We start from the raw sequence: 17,153 nt of genomic DNA on the forward strand, positions 1-17,153 counted from the left end.
TCCAAAGCCACAATCATAAAGAAAGAAAAAAAAGAAAGAAAGAAATTCTCCTTGGCTTGTTTCTCCAGGGTGGCCAGGCAAGGTGTGAAAATCGAATCTCCCTCTGGGCTGGCGGGTGGAAGGTTCTGGGAAGGCTGCAGCTCCCTCCTCTCGCACCCAGCTCTTAAGTCCAGGCCGTCCCCCCACCCCCAGCCTCTCCCGAGGCCGGCTTCCTCCTCCCCTCTCTGCAGCCAGGCCTCCCCTACGGTCTCTGGCCAAGGCGGCGGGAAAGACGCCGCTACCTGCAGCCGCACGACTCCACCACCATGTCCTCGTACTGCTTGTAGACCACATTATTGCCCGCGTCGATGTACAGGATGCTGATGGGAGTCAATTTGGTGGGCACGCAGCAGCTGGGCGGGGTGGAGCCGGGGTCCATGGAGTTCATGAGCGTCTGGATGATGGCGTGGTTGGTGGGCTCCAGGTGCGAGCGCAGCGGGAAGTCGCACACGCCTTCGCAGTGATAGGCCTCGTACTCCAGGGGCGCGATAATCCAGTCGTCCCAGCCCAGCTCCTTGAAGTTCACGTGCAGGGGCTTCTTGCTGCAGCGCAGCCTTGACTTCTTGCCGTGCCGCTTGCCGTGGCGGCTGGCGAAGGCCGTGCGCCGCCGCCGCCGACCGGGCGAGGGCAGCCAAGGCCCGGCATCCGGGGCGCCCGACGGCTGCGGCCACGACCCCTCGGCGCCCGCGCCCGCCGCCTCGGCCGAGCCCAGCTGCTCGCGCATCTCGGCGAACAGGTTCTTGCGCTGGGACCTGGTGAACACCACGAGTAGGGCGCGCTCCTGGGGGGGCCGCACCCTCCGGCCGAAGCCCAGACTCCGCAGGTCCGGGGGCGGCGGTTGCTGGGGCCCCCGCGCGCCCGCCTCGGCCTCCCCGGCGTCTGGCTCTTCCCACGCGGCGCGCAGCTCCAAGCACAGCTGCTTCCAGGGCTGGTGGCGCAGGCCCTGCCACACGTCGAAGACTTCCCAGCCGGCCGGGGGCGCCCCCTGCGGGTCCAGGGTCCGCGCGTCCAGTAGCAGGGGCGACAGGCAGGGGAAGAGCTGCACGTGAAGCGGCCCGGCCAGGGGCCCCCAGGGCGCTGCGGGCGCCTGGCGAAAGAGCCGCAGCTCCGCGCCCACCAGCTCTTCTTTGTCTGAGAGCGTGGACACATCAAACAAATACTTCTGTCTCCGGAGAGGAGTGTGCGAGAGATCGTCTGCGAGATAAAAAATAATTACAGTCAGTTTCACTTAAGGGGGATATCAGCCCGGTGCTCTTCGGTCGCCCCCGGGAAGAAAAGGGCGGGAATCAGGGCAAGCCGGCCGTGGAGTCCAACTCCAGGCCCAGGGCCTGACCACCCCTGCTCCTCGTCTGGCTGGTGCACGGCGCGGGAGGGGGCGCACCAGGGAGGGCCCCTCTTGTGGGTCAGCTCCGGATTCCCTGGTCAGGCGGCCGTGGGCCTCCGGGGCTTTCCCCTCAAGAGGCTTCCTAATCACTAATGTGCCCTTTGTGGCCGGGAGCCTGGGCCGCGCTTCTCCCCTGACCTCCTCTGGGCCGGCTCATTCTCATCATTCATGTCTCAAATGTCACCTCCTCCAAAGGGCCATCCCTGACCACCCTGATCTAAAGTAGCCTCTCTCACTATCACAGGACCCTGCTTTTTTATCGTCCTGATACTTAGGATGATCTACAATTACCTCGTTTATATTTGTCTCATTAGTAGTCTATCTTTGCCAGCAACACTCCGCCCTTCTCCGCCAACTTTTAGAAACAAGGACGATGTCGTTGTCACCCTGCTCGCTCCGGTGCCTAGAGCCGTGCCTGACCTACAAGTGCACCGCAGTCAGTAAGTGAGAGACTTCTAAAAACAACAGCCAATCTCAGTCTGGCTGCCCATCTGAATCATCTGGATATCTTAAAAACATCCAGTGCCAGGGCTTGCTTCAGCCACTTGAATCAATATCTAAGGGCAGGGCCTGGGCATGGCTTTTTTGTTAGCATTTTTTTTAAGCTCTAAGATAATTTAAAGGTGCAATTCTAGTCTAGACCCACTAGTCTGGGGGTAACCCTGCTGCCCATCAGTTGTTTTTGCTGGGGCATTTAGGCCCAATACAGCGCAGACAGAATGAAACGCTGCTAAGTGATTGATTGATTGATTGATTGATTTACTTCTTTATTTTTAAATTCACCAATTATTTAACAACAAACAAAAGAGTAATGAAGCTTTCAGAACAAACACACACACCAGACATCTATCCATTGAGAAGATCCTGTAGTCAATGGGAAATAGATACACTTGGAAGGAGAAAACCTCAGCCAAGGACACTTAGACACACACAGAATGATGTTTTCTCTCACCCCTCTAAAATTCTCTTGCTTTGTAACTACTCCTGAAGGTAAATTTTTGGATTACAAATGCGAAAAAGAAATTTGGAACACACGGGGGCGGGGAGTGTAACAGGCTTTTAAAATCCAAGACAAATTCTTCAGAACCAAGGCAAAACTGGACTTCTTTTCTGACACATTTGTGTACAAAGCCAACCCCACTTCAATGTGCAAGGCGGAAAGCGAACCAGATTTTCCTGGGCTGCTTTCCCATAAAATATTTACAACCCAGCAAATACAAAAATCCCCAAAGCCCCCAGCTTTCCCCAGAAGCTAGTAAAGTTTGGGTCGATTTCAATAGTAAAAGTGTCACTGGGTCCCAGGTCCGACTCTCACTGGCAGTCCAGATGTAGCCTGGGGGCACCAGCTCTAGAGCCTCAGCCACACCCAGTTTGTACTCCAGGCTGACCGCAGGGCCGGCTGCCTGGCTCTTACACACATGCCCCAACCTGAGAGGGAGTGTGGGAAGGGTTAGAGAGGTGAAAGGGAAAAGCTGCTGGAGGCAGTTGATTTATGGAAGCCAAGACCTTCAAACCGACCAGGGTCACGTTAAAATCAGGGGGAATTCAGCACAGTTTCTTCTTCTTTAAAGAAACCTGTGTCTGACAATGCTCAGCCACCGCCCCATCTCTGGACCTGTTGCCTTAGGCTCCACTTCCCTGCCTCTCTCCCCAAACTCAGGATGGGATGAGAGGAAAAACCTAAGGCATTTGCTGCAAAAGCTAAATGTTGTGAAGGCTGACATAGTTCCAATCTTTATTCACATGCAAAGAACAGTTCTTGAAGGCAGGTTCTCATATCATTCCCATTTTACAGATGGGAAAACCAAGGCTTGGAGAAATGAAGACAATTACCAAAAGCCAGACAGCTAGTAAGCAGTGAGGCTGAGATTCATATTTGGGTTTATTTAATTCCAGAATTGGAACATTTAGCCCCTAAGTCCGATTGCCTTTCCACTCTAGTCCAGGTACTGGAATCTAAAAGCAACCAGGAGTGGCCAAGACACAAAGGAAGGAAAATACGGTCCAAACTGTATTTGCAGGGCTTCCTAGGAATAAAACCTAGGTTTCCGTAGGAAATCATTTCCACGTCTGCTTGCATAACCCTTGAGATGGTTTGCCACTGGCTGGAGAGCACTAGGCAGGTGTAAAGAATAATGATTTGTTTATTTCTCAAGCAACAAGGAGAGATCAGCCTGCTTTTGTTTTCACTCTTTTTTTTTTTAAGTGTGTACTAATAAATGGTTTGTCTGCACCGATGGGTCAAAACTGAGGCAAGTAACTGTGAAGAGAAGTCTTACTGATTTTGTAGTCTTAAGATGTCTGATGATCCTCCTAGCAAGACCAGCCCACCTCTATCCGCTACAGGCATCAGGGCAGGAGTGTGAACGGGGGCTTTGGCTTGAATCCTGCCCTCTCTCTTCCCACCAGCTCCATCCCACACTTTTAGGGTCCTCACCTGCATGCATATGGACACCTCGGCTCACAGATCCAAGCCCTAGGTGAGTACATCGGTGGCGTGATGCACTCTTGGGAGAACAGACCCAATGAAGATGTCCAGGCCCTGGAAGTGGGCTCAGGGATATTTGGGCAAGAATTCAGATGCCTGGAGCTTGATGTAAAATAGTCACTCTCAAAGCCACTAAACATGCAGTGGTCCTTAAATCTGCATAACATAGAAACCTGATAGAAATGAAAATTCTCTCTGGCCTTCACAGGTCTGTGGAAAGGCCCAGAATGTGCATTTCTAGTAGGTTCCCAAGTGATGCTGATTCTGCTGGTCCAGGAATCACATTTTGACAACCACTGGTCTGTGTGTGTTTGTCCCCAAGGGTCTTTGGCTTCCTACCGAGCAGGGAAGGACACTGCTGGGGGAGGGACAAAATAAGGCACAGAGCTCCAGGGATAAGGCAGCACTCACCAGAACCATGTCACTACCTCTCCCAGTCCCTTTCTGGTCCCCATAACCACCCACATTTTTAAAACTCTCTCAGCCATGCGTTCTCCCACTGGGTCTCCGGAACCTCTAAACCCTAAGCAGAGGGTCCAAGAAGGTGGCTGCTCTGGGCAGCTTCCCTCAGACCACATTCCCCACCTGTCTAAACCTGCTCTGGAGCTGTGTATCACAGAAATAGCCCAGAGGAGGCATCCAACCTGGGGAGTGGATACCACACCACACACAGTGACCCTGGCAGACACTCTGCCTGCTAACCTGGCGTTACAGCTGCCATGAGCCAACAGTGGGCAAAAAGCCAGCCCTTCATATTCCCTTTCACAAGCCTCCTCTCCCATTATGTCGTGGAGACTGCTGCCATCAAATGACCCTCCCTTCTGACCCCTTGACTAGAAACATGCACTTTTCATTTCAAAATCCATGGTGCTGTCTTACGTCCTGGAAGCAAATTCTGTGCTTTAAGCCTTTAAGTTGAAATTGATCAGTAACATCTCATGGGAGTTTTTAAAATTTTGCTTTTAATTTGCATCAGTTTAGTTTGTTGCATTTTAGCTCACACCTCGGTTAACTCAGTGTTTGCTGAATATTAGACAAGGAAATCTTTCAAGCTGCAATTGCTGGATTTATGTTCACCCACTTTCCCCAGTAGGTGGGTAAAGAAAGGAGCAGAAGGAGAGGAAGAAAAGAAAGAAGGAAGAAACCACTGGCATATTTGAAGAAACATCTTCACAAGTACGTCGGCACGTTGGTAAAAGGCTGAGAGTGCCTTAAACATATATCTCTGGTATTGAATTTCTTTTTTAAAAATAAGAATAAAAGATGTTGACTTTGGTCAAAGTGTACAAAGTTTCCGTTAGAATTAATGTAAGGTTTAAAAAAGACCATTTTGGCCAGGTGCAGTACCTCACGCCTATAATTCCAGCACTTAGGGAGTCTAAGGAGAGAGGATTGCCTGACCCCACAGGTTCGAGACCAGGCTGGGCAACTCAGCAAGACCGCATTTCTACAATAAATCAAGAAAAAATAGCCAGGCGTGATGGCACATGCCTGTAGTTTCAGCTACTTGGAAGGCTGAGGCAGAAAGATCGCCTGAGCCCAACAGTTGCAGGCTGCGGTGGCCATGAGTATGCTACTGTACTCCAGCCTGGGCAACAGAGTGAGACTCCGACTCAAAAAAAAGAAAAAAAAAACCATTTTTAATTAAAGAAATAAAAAAGGAAAGCAAGTAAAAGAAAAATATTTAACTACTTGCAAGGTAGGTACAACTGCACCCATTTTATTTTATTTTTATTTATTTATTTATTTATTTATTTATTTATTTATTGAGTTGGAGTCTCACTCTCTTGCCCAGACTGGAGTGCAGTGGCCGCTCCCGGTCACCGCAGCCTCGACCTGCTGGGCTCCGGCGATCCTTCCGCCTCAGCCTTCCGAGTAGCCGGAATTACAGGCGTGCGCTACCACGCCCCGCTGATTTTTTGATTTATGGTAGAGAGGAGGTATCGCCACCCAGGCGGGTCTTGAACCCGCGGGCTCAGGCAATCCACTTACCTCAGCCTCCCAAAGGCGCGGGATTACAGGCTGAGCCACTGCACCCATTTTAAACGAGGAAACTGAATTCGAAAGGTAAGGCACTGTCTACATGACAGTACGTGTGCCTGGAGTAAGGTAGAGCAGGAAACACCAGAGAGGAAAGGAAAACATGCCCAAGACACCAAAGGCCGGAGGCCCAGAAAACTGCATCCCAGGAGGGTGGCGTGAGGGAGGGACACACAGCAGCAGGATCATGCCTTGCCTGCGCACCGGGGCTTCCTGCTGGGGGACTCCTCTGGACCAGCCCTTAGAAGGTTTCTGAAAACGCGAAACCTCCTTTGACTGGGGTGAAGGAAGGGCCCATCTCTGCATTTTCTCGAAACCTCTCTGAGATATATATGCAGCTTGAGGTTCCTCTTGGGGGTTCTGGCTGGATTTTGTCACTCGCCAGCGTGTGCACCCGCGACTCCAACTCACCCGACCTTCAGGGCCCTTTGCTTGGAAGACTCCGCGCTCCCTGGCGTTCCTCCGCGTGCATCTGGGGATCCCATCTCTGAGTTCGTGGTGACCCTGGACAGCTACTGACCAGGCTGTGGTCCATCAACCTTCTTCAGCGGCACCACCGTGCTTCCCACCTATGTTGGGCACAGGCCCAAGCCCTGTGACTAGGGAGAAGGCAGTGGCCTTTCTCAAGCTTACCCCCTTAGCTAGGATGAGAGGGCGATGATAATCACGTATCTCTGCAAGGAAAATTCTAGGTGTCTTTGCAGCTAAACCTTTCCCTAATTTTAGAGCAGCAGCACTGGGCGCTCATGAGGCATCACTGCCTTTGTGCCAGGCACCAGCTCAGAGCTTTGATGGTTTATCTCACGGAACCCTCACTCCAAGCGTCCAACGTCAGCTTTACTGTGATACTCATGTATGGTTGAAGAAACTGAGGCTCTAAGAGGTACCTTAACTTGCCCCTTGTCTTGCCACCAGTAAGGGACAGGTGTTGAAGGTCTTAATTCCAAGCACCCTGGTCCCAGTCCTGCAGCCACGCCCCTCCACCATTGTCCTGTTCGAATAGTGGAGCAAGAGGGAGCCATGCAACAAGACACACCTTCACCATCAAAGTAATCAACTTGAGGTAAGCTAAGTTCCCCCAGGATTTTCTCCCCTTTTCTTTATTAGAAAGAGGATCTCCAGGCTTGGAATTCATGGCTGGGTTTGGAGTCACTCCTCCCCTAGGTCTCCCACCTTCAGTAGAAACTTGAGGTATCGAAGTCCATCAGGTGGGAAATGGAGCCAGTTGTACTGAGTGAATAAAAGTGAGTCATCAGTCCCTCTTCCCCTGGAGTGTGAAAGCCCCTTAGGCAATCTACACTCCAACTATTTACCATGCCCCTAGAATACAGTAGTCTCCTAAGCATGCCCCTGGGGAAGTGCCCCTCCTGAGTCAAACCTCTGTTAAGATGTGAGCCTTGCAAACTGCTGACCCATTGCTAAGCATCCTCCCTCCGGTGTGGATTCAGAAGAGAGTCCCTACAACTCATGCTTTCAGGGTGCTTTTTGCCCAGTGCCAATACTCCTGCTGGGACACCCAGGGATTTAATAATTCTAAGAGTAGACAGTGGTGTAGCACTGACTATGTGCTGGGCGTGATCCAAATTCTTAACTTGTAGTAACTCATTTAATCCTCAGAACCACCTCTGAGAAGGATATCACTAAAAACAAACACATAGAGGGTTTAAGAGTAACTTGCCCAAGATAGTAAGTGATAGAGCTGGCAGTCTGGCTTTGATATCTGTGCCACCACCCTAGATATCCCAGCCCTGATCTCTGTGCCAGGTAGAAATCCTAAGAAACTCATGCTGCCCAAACCTGGAGGTTGCTGAGTCACTCGCTTCAGCAGAATTTCAGTAGCTATTCCTTTCAACAACAGGACTTTTGAAAGAGAACTTAGGAGGAAACTGAACGGGGCCCCCAAGGGAGGCAAATGAGATAAGGTATGGGAAAGATTTCTGAAGACATGATGCAAACATCAGTTACTACTGAAAATGTGGAATGAGCAGAGGAATTTAGAGTCCAAGAAATATAAATGTGAATAATGATCTGTATCTTCCTGGCTGGATGACCTTGGGTAGACTGGGTCACATCAGCTCTCCAGCTTCATATGCCCCATTTGTAAAATAGGAGAACTGCCTCTTCCTTGCAGGGTCATTGTAAAGGTCAGAGTCAAGGCATTCAGGGGGTTGTGCAAGGCACGTTAAAACCCCCAGTGAATACAGCCACTGTTACTATAGCTACCTACATCTTGGCAGGGGAAGATGCACTTGCCCCCCTCCTGGCCTCTGAGGAGATGGAGGCCACTTCTCTCCAAGATTTCCAGAAGGGATTGGAGGAGAGGTGTCCAGGCAGCAGGGGTAAAGAAAGAAGCAGGCACTTCTTGTTCCTGCTTCTCTGAGGTCAAGCGAAGTTCAAAGCTCATAGGGGGTAGCCTCACCCCATCACTGTGATGCTTCTCAGTCCTGTGAGGCCACATTACCACTGCTCTTCCTCCCACGAAGCCAGGTAAACAGACGGCCTCCACCCCGAGCACATCAAGGATTGGGCCCTTCTTGTAGGTTTCCTCTTGTGCAGAGGTTCAAGGCCAGGATAGGCCGTATGCTAACCCATAGGACCCCAGCTGGAGGGTTAGGTTCTTCTTCCCTTTGGTGTCTTTTTGTGGGATACAATCTGTTCACAGAGCCAGTCTGGGGTAGGGATACGAAGGCCATGTTCCTGATCTTCACCTGGCAAAGGGCCACACACATGTTGGGTGGGTTGGGGGAGTCTCCATGAATGACCTCCTGGGCTGCAGTGGAGGCTGGACCTGCGGTGCCCGTCTGCTGCCAAGGTCCTGTGGGTGGCTGTCTGTGTGTTTCTCCTGGCACACACTCACCACTCAGCTCCCCACGGGTCTTTTAGCCTCCCCAGTGTCTCCCCATAGCCTGCCCTGCATTTCTTAGCTTCTGCTCACCTTGCAAAGTACAGCGAGTCCTAGGTAAGTCCTCCACGAGGTCTTGGAGAGATTTTTCCACCCTCTCTCAAGCCTAGCAGACCCTTACCTTCCTCCTGCGAGGAGCGGAAGCCTTTTTTGTAGACCTCGGGGTTGAGGGTCTGGTGGCCCGCCTGGATCCCGCAGAGAAAGCTCAGCAAGCTCTGGCTCAATGGGAGGCAAATGAATGGCGGGGCAGAAAGAAAAAGAGGGGGAGCCTCAAACCCACACTTCTCACCTGGGACCCTCAGTATGACCTTTCATGACAGTTAACTCCAACCCCAAGGGTGCAGATTTCTGGCAAGTGACCTGGGCCAGGGACCAGCCCTCTCCCCTGAGCACTGCACGCCCCAACAGAGCTCCTGGGCGCTTGAGAGAGACTCTTTTTGTCTCTACAGGACGGAAAGGATTCATTCGCAAAACAGTTTTCATGAACTTAGCTGGCGATCCGTATGCTCCCTTGAGGGACCAGAGTGCCCCAGAAGCAAAGCAGAGATCACGTCACTTCGCGGTTTTCACTGAGACCTCACTCTGGACTCTCGACCACAGCGGCCCTAGTCTGAATTTGACGTCACTGCAGGTAAAACCCAAATCGAAGCTCTGCACTCTCTCCGAGCGCAGGGCCCTCCCTCCCCATCTTTCTGCCCTGCGAACAGGCTGTCTGCGCCCGGGGTCCTCTGCAGGTCGCAGCCCTTCCCCTAGAGCCTCGCGTGCTTGGTCCAGACTGGATTGATTTGTGGGGGGCAGCCTTCCCTGCACTGTCGACCAGTGGGGTCACCGGGGAGCGCAAGGGAGCAACAGGGGCCCTTCAGCCCATTCAAGTTCCAGCACCGACACCGGTTTAAGGAGGGAGGAATCCTTAAGCCGCTGTCTGTGCTGGAACTTGAATGGGCTGATCGGCTTGAGAGTTTAGAGACCAAACGTAGAAGAAAAGGTGCCCGTTCTCTCCCTGACCACTTCTGAGGTTGCAGATGGGGGAAGGCGTTCGGATTGGCGTGGAGTCGTGGGCAGGATGTTGAACTCTCAGTGCCCAGAGTCCTTCGCGAGAGAATCCTCTGTGCCCTGGTTTTTGTTGGTTTGTTTGAGTTGGAGTCTCACTCTGTCGGTCCAGGCTTGAGTGCACTGACACGATCACAGCTCACCGCAGCCTCGACCTCCTAGATTCAGGGGGATCCTTCCACCTCAGCCTCCCCAACAGCTTGGACTACAGGCGTGCACCACCATGTCCGGAACTTTTTCTATTTTTTTGTGGAGATGAAGTCTCGCTATGTTGCCCAAACTGATCTTGAATTTCCGGGCTCAAGCAATCCTCCGACTAGGCCTCTCAGTGTGCTGGTATTAGAGGCGTGAACCGCCAGGCCGTCCTGTGACGTTTTACTTTAAATGCTGGGCTGGGTACATATAGCCAGCTGCAATCCTGTCCCGCTGCATTCACTTTGTTCTGACTTCCGAAACAAAGTAGCAAAATGAGATTCGAGGGTCCTAGTCTAGCCTAGCATGGTTCAGTTTTCCTCAACGTCGGAGCCGCAGTGAGCTGGGCAGTGGAGCTAGGTTTGCAAAGCAGACGCACCGACTCCCTTTGACTCCCAGGTTATTTAGGGATGCCCCGCCCCCCACCAAAGCCAACCCTCTGCGCTGTCCCTATTCCCGCCCTCTGCCCCTCTCCTCAAGCAAAGCCTGCATGGGTTTGGTCAAGGCCCGCCCCTCGCGACTCTTTCACGCCCACTATCGGGTCCCTAAACCGTGCCCCGCCCCCAGGCGCCGGGGCCACTGGCTGCTCAGCGCGCGCTTCTGCAGCTACGTTGTCGGGCGCCGCCCGCCGCCAGCCGCCTCCAAGGTCTTGCAGTCCTGCACCCAAGCGGACCCAACTCTCAGCCCCCGGCAGTGCTCCCGACTGTCCTAGAAGGCAGTGAACAGCAACCCTGGAACCCATTAGGCCAAAGAGGACCTATTTAATTCCTGTAAACAGGAGATACCATTTAACCAACTTTGAGCCTAAAAATAAACAGCCAAGGCTTGGGGGCGGGGGCGGGGGCTGTCAAGCAACGAAATGGCGCGGCGGATTCACATTCCGGCATTCCACACCTCCAGGGCCAGGCTCCATTCCATCCCCCGGTCCAAAGAGCGTCGTTTGACCCGGGCTATTCAATACCGAGGGGTTATTGAACTAATGCCTTTCCCTGACTTAAAAGCCCCCAGAGGTCATTGTTGATTTGCTCGGGATCGTTTGATGCACGCAGCAGTTCTAGCAGCAAACAAAAGTTATTGTTCTGTTTTATTTCTATCTTATCTTCCTTCTCACTTCTCCATCCTATTCCCTTCTCCCCACCCCACCACCACCGCCCTGGAAAGAGGTCATCACTTTCAAGGAGGTGTGCAAGAATTAAGAACTCCAGCTGGGAAAAGAAAAAAAAAAAAAAAAGGCGGGGGGGAGATTGCGTTTGGGTCTCCCATGCAGCGCCCTGCGTTCTCGGTGGGGCGAAACGACACGCAACCTCTCTAGTAGGATAGAGATTTTCTGTTTTTCTACAGTTTAGGAGGTGGGGAGACGAGGATTCTCTTCCCAAGGTCCAACTTGAACGTGGCTTGGGTGACTTTTTTTAAGGTGCACAAACCACAGGGATGTTTTGGCACGTTTTTCGATCTTTCCCCTCCCCCACCAGCAACTCCACCGCGCACACTCGCAGAGGCCCGAGAGCCTCCCGCGTTGGGGAAAGTGCTGTGTCCTTCTCCGATTAGCCTCCCCTGCCACGGAAACTCGCCACGAATCCCTGCGCAACCTGCGCAATCCCTTCGCTGCAGAAGATGGTGGGAGTTTTTAGCATTTTTGCTTTTTCTCTGTAAGGTGGACCTGAGGGCCTTAGGAATTGGGATGTCAATAACTGACACTGAACAGCAAGCCCATGGCTAAGGGGTTGGTTTGTGCTCTTAAACATGTCTTAATGATGCCAACCAGAAGAGCAGAACAAACTTCTGGTTTAAGCCTTCTTTCCCCTACCCCCAGGCTTTTTCCAGGACCTTCCTGCTCACCCGGCTGGAGGAGGATTCGGAACTGGGACTGTGGCTCAAACTCGGTGCCCGTGCCCATGCCGGCGCACCCTTACACGCACACACTTGAACGCTTAGCAAGCCTTTTCCAAGGCTGTTCCCTCTTTCCGGGGAAATAAAGCCTAGATTGGAACCTTCTGCCCGGCTTCCTCATTTGGCCGTCTGGTCTGCATTAGTGTTTTTATAAGGGACTCAAACAAATCGAATACAAGGTCACCAAATAATTAACAGTTGTGAATTCCCTCCGTTCCCATTAAAATACTTCCCTGCTTATATTTCATTTTCCGTTTGCCAACGACAACAGGGTCCCGGCAAAAGCACTGCCGCGTTGATTACACCACTCTGCGGCCCAGGTCCACCCAGAAACCCGCTGTTTTGCATAAACATGACGTACCAGATGAAGTTCAATCGCGAGGGAACACTCTTTGAACGCGCTCCCCACAGTCAGGCAAGCCCCAGAATTGTCCTGCTCTGCCCCCTGATAATCACGACCCAGAAGGTAAACAGAGAAGCCAACAAACAGCGAGCGGAATAATATTCTGACAGGTATTCCTAGGGTGTCAAGTTCCTCAAGGATGTTCCGATCTCGTTTTGGTTTTTATCTGTTCCTTACTACCTCCTTTCTGAGAGTGCCATTGTAACAAAGAAATATTAAAGGGCATTCTTATGCCAGTCATCTGGAAACCTAATTCCCAGCAATAGTCTTAGACTCATTTTGGTCTCTCATCCTTGAGAGCTGTTTTTCTTTCTCCCCTTGTTGGAATTATGTGGCACTTTTCACTACAGAAACTGAAAGTTTGAATTTCTCTCTCTCTCTTGCTACACCCCCCCCATTCATAGAAGTTCTAATTGTCTGCCTTTCCCAGGCCCCAGGGCTGAGGGTCCAGGGCCCCATGACTAGTGGCCTTTTAATGAGTTATTTCATGAGCTAACTGTAATCACACTGTATCCAACCTTGTCCTCTGCACCAAAACACATATGCGCATATTTTCTTATCTTTGTGGATCAAATATCATCTTTAAAGCACAATATGGGGGAATTTGAAAAGATAGGGGATAACGTGGTTTGTGCTTCTGTGAAAATAAGTGCAGGAGGAACCAAAGCACAGCGGCAAATCCAGACCCTTAAATCCTAAATTTCACTCCAACTCCTAACTGGGTCTTAAGAGGAATACTGGATTGGGAAGGAAATCCCCCCCCCCCTTCCATTCTGCTTCTGATCACCATCCATTAGAAACTTCCTCACCCCTTACTCTATATAGTGCACTAGTTAAGCATGCAGGGTTTAGACTCTTCCATGAGTGCCACCTCTCCCTAGCTGTGTGACCTTGAGCAACTTGCTTACCCTCTCAGTCTGCTTTAATTCACCTGTAAAGCAGGATGGTGAGAGTGCTTTCCTCTGAATTGGTTGCCAGTATTTAGGTTAATTCATGCAACAAGTTCTAGTTACAGTACTTGGCACACAGTACACGTTGAATACATCTTGGTTGTTATGTCCCTAGATGTTTGAAGACCATACCAGAAAGAGGGGCGAATTTGTTAAAAACTCTTCATAGATCGAAAGCTCCCTTCATTCATTTTGGGCAGAGTTTAGTCAGGCACTGCTCTCTCTCTCTCTCTCTCTCTCTCAACCACGGGCTTCAGGTGTACCTTTTGGGGTTCTCGGGGTGAGAAAGACTTTTACAAACACCGTAGGAGTGTTAAGTCGCGCATGCCTCACGAACTGTCTTCGGGGTTCCCTCCCTCATCTTTGCTCCTCCCCTTGAGGGACCCCTGGCTCTCTCCAGCCGAGCCTGCTTCACTCCATGGCGATCTAAACATCCCCCAGGCAGGGCGCCAAGCCAGCACGGCCAGACCAGCTCCAGGAGGGCCGCGTGGCTCCTTCCTCCTCGCCAGGCCCTCCACGGGCTGGGGGAGGGGACGTTGGGGGGGGTGGCGCGGTTAAGAGCCCCACGTGAGAGGGGCGGAAGTTCTCGCCAGGAGCCGGGGATGCGCGACTGGCGGGTCCCTTCCATCACGGGAGACGAGACACCGTTTGATGTGTTATGACATGAACCCTCAATTAGATCGCTGAGTTGAAACACTCCAATCAGGGGCCCGATGCCAAGCAAGTCCCGGAAGGTCCAGCCCGAGGTCACCGCCGGTGACACATCAAATCAAAATCAGTGAGAGGGAAAGTGAGGCTTTCCCTTTATCAAGCTGGGGCTGCAGCCAGCGCCGCACCCCCTCCTCCGCGCGCCCCTCCTGCCCGCGGCTCCGCGCTCCTTCTCCCCGCGCGGCGTGCGACCAGCCGCACCCGCCCTCCCAGTCAACGAACTGCCTTTCTCCGCGTTTTCTGGGAGCCCGAGGGCGCCGAGGAGAACTTTGAAGCTGCCGTCCGGGTGGCCGCGCCGCGTCTCCTCCCGCTGTGGGTCGCTAGCATCCCCAGCCCTCGGTGGCGTTCTGGGGTTGAAGCCGAACGTCCGCATCTCGGTTCAGCTAGTCTGGAGAGCTTGGCTTCGGAACCGAGGTCCCCCAGCCCGGGTGTACAGCCAATCCATCCCTCCTCTCCCTCGGTGTCCAGGGACTCTCAGCGCAGTGCCCGAGGCGGTGGGGCGGTGAGGGGGGTGCAGGGCGAGCAAGGGTGAAGCCAGTCCGCGTCTACTCCGGACTTAGGGCCCTCGGAGACCGTGCCCCAACCCTCAACTGGATGCCGCAGGCTTTGTAGACACCTTCGATTAGCCTGCAGGGTCCCTTGATTCCTTGCCAAACTCACGGGGCGGCGCAGCGAACCGGTTAGGGTACCTACTTGGGGGAGGGGCAGAGATTCTAGCCACTTCACTTGGGGGAGGAGAGGCGGAAGGGGAAGAGAAAAGTGCCTCCAACCATCGGTCAGCCCAGGCCTCTAGGGATTTCCTCTCTTGAGGAAGGGCCTCTCCAGCAGTCCTCTCTGAGCTTCCTTGGCCTCTCCGAGGGTAGTAGAGAAGGTGGACGATTAACAGAGGGCTTGGAGGAAGTCACCACCGGGCAACCGTGGCGGGGAGCAGGAGAGGAAGGGGCTGGCGAGCTGCGCTGGCAGCACTACCAAGGCAGGGGCGGCCGGGGTCTCAGTAGCAGCACTAGGAAGAAGGCACGTGTCTTTGCGAAGGTGACTTTAGTAGTCCTAAAATCATCATAAAATACCCGGCGTTAATTTGCTGTCCAGACCTTTCAGCAGCTCATGAACCTCGTTGACCTCGGGCTGCAGCGGCGAACCCGGCATGGGTAGGACCCTCTCGAGCACTGCCAGTGAGAGGCTGGGGGTGCTGGGGCCGGGAAGAGCCCGGGGCTGAGGGACCCTTAGTCCGCTCTAAAGAGTTTGGAGAACGAGCAAGCACCCAAAGCAGCCTGGCAGAAGCAGCCTTTTCACCCCGAACTCAGCCCTGGAGGGTTTCTGGGCACCCTCATTTTCACTGACCCGCAGATGGGGAGACTGGGACGGGTCAAGGTCATGGAGCCAAGTCTGAGGAGGATGGGGGAGCAGATCGCTGCCTAAAATCTCTTTTATCTCCTCCTTTTCTTCTTTTTCCTCCCCTTCCCCTTCCTTTCCTCTTCTGCTTCCTTCCATATTCGTCTCTCTCCTCTTCAGGAGCTGAGTTTCCGATACCCGTGGATTCCTCCCCAATTCCTGGGACCAGGGGGCAGCGCGAGGTTTTCACGAGGACATTAGCCACGCTGCATACCAACACCGGGCAAGAAGGGGGCGAAGGAGTTCCCGCAGACACCCGCACAAGCGCGCGCTCCTGCAGCGCGGACAAGGGACCAGGTTCCCAGAGACGCGCAGAGAGAGAGAGAGAGAGAGAATGAGAGAGAGAGAGAGAGAGAGGCGCTGCCTGGCTGAGAGAGGTGGACGGGCACACCCATGGACGCGCCCTTGTGAATGAGGTACCAACAAACCCCAACACGTAGCCTTCCCTGCTCCCGGACCGCCCAGCCAGTTGCTGCTGCCGCTGCCTGTGCAGAAACGACTCGGGATGAGGCATCAGAGCCGCCGGGAACGAGACGCTGGAGCGAAATAAAAATAAAAATTAGCCCTTGGGCGCAGGGCTCCCGCCCGGCCGACATTCCCGCCCCCAGCTTGGGGATAGAGGAGAACCCGCGCGGCGGCTGGACTAGGCGCTGCCCGACGCCGCTGGCGGACTCGCTCCTCGGACAGCGGGACTCGCGAGCGCCGGCTTTTCTCGGGACTTCCCAACACTCGCTCTGGCCCCGAGGCCCGCCGGCTCTGCCCCAGCAGCTCAGGCCTTGGACGGCGCATCCCGCGCAACCCGGGACCCCAAGGCACCGCGTCCATCAGTCCCGCCCCGACCCCTCTCCAGCCCGGGTACTGCCTGCTGCCTCCCAGGACTCCACGTTTCCTCTACCAGCCACCAGATGAGCGGCCACCACGCCACTTTCTGCAAAAGACGAGAGGAAGAAGGAAGAGCGGCCACCACGCCACTTTCTGCCAAAGACGAGAGGAAGAAGGAAAGAAGGAAGGGAGAGAAAGAAAGAAAAAGAAGGAAGGGAGAATGGAAGGTTAGAAGCGAATTTGCAGCCGCATTCAGGAACTCACTCGGGCTTGAGGGAAACCATTTAAGAAAAGAAATCGGGAAGTGTCCAGAGGGGAAGGGAATTCACAGATGCAGCCTCCTGCCAGAGTCAGAGCAGCGCCCGGTCTACGGAACTCCGGCAGGAGAGGATTCGGCGTCTTCTTGGCCACTTACCTAGTCCCCTGTCTACAAAGCTGGTGATCGTATTCGCCGACTTGGAAGACTGGAAGAAGCTGGCATTGATGCCCAGCTTCTCGGCGATGGAGTAAGTCCTGTAGATTGACAGCATGTACTCGTGGGGCACCACGCGCGGACCCCTGCCCGGCGGCTGCTGCGCCTCAGGCTGCTGCTGCGCTTGGGGCGCGTCCTGCGGCCACGGCTGCGGCTCCCGGCCCTCCGGCGGCTCCTGGCCCGCGGCATCCTCTCGCGGCGCCCGCGGCATCTTCCCTTCCTTGCGGGTCCGCACGCCCTTGGTGGAGCCTAGCTCGGCGGACGACGAGGAAGAAGAGATGGAAGCCTGTTGGATGCCGGGCAGATCCCACAGAAAACTGATGAGGAAGACAGCCGAGAGCAGGACTCTGGGAGTATCCATGGCGTGCCAGTAGCTGCGTCTCCCCAGGAGGCGGCGGCAGCGGCGGCGGCGGCGCAGGGG

General features: G+C 53.7%; 1 protein-coding gene across 1 annotated transcript; it reads right to left on the reverse strand.

Moving 5' to 3' along the window:
* Positions 1-25: 25 nt before the first annotated feature.
* GDF6 (growth differentiation factor 6) lies at positions 26-17,093 on the reverse strand. Its single transcript, XM_008056218.1, has 2 exons — positions 16,676-17,093; positions 26-1,233 (listed from the first exon to the last, which is right to left on the reverse strand). Exons 1-2 carry the CDS (start codon positions 17,091-17,093, stop codon positions 278-280), a joined length of 1,374 nt encoding a protein of 457 aa, XP_008054409.1. The 3' UTR covers positions 26-277.
* Between the last annotated feature and the right edge of the window lie 60 nt (positions 17,094-17,153).

The sequence above is a fragment of the Carlito syrichta genome, unplaced genomic scaffold, assembly GCF_000164805.1.
Source record: "Carlito syrichta isolate Samal-C Ts95f unplaced genomic scaffold, Tarsius_syrichta-2.0.1 Scaffold302287, whole genome shotgun sequence".
Lineage (NCBI taxonomy): Eukaryota > Metazoa > Chordata > Mammalia > Primates > Tarsiidae > Carlito > Carlito syrichta.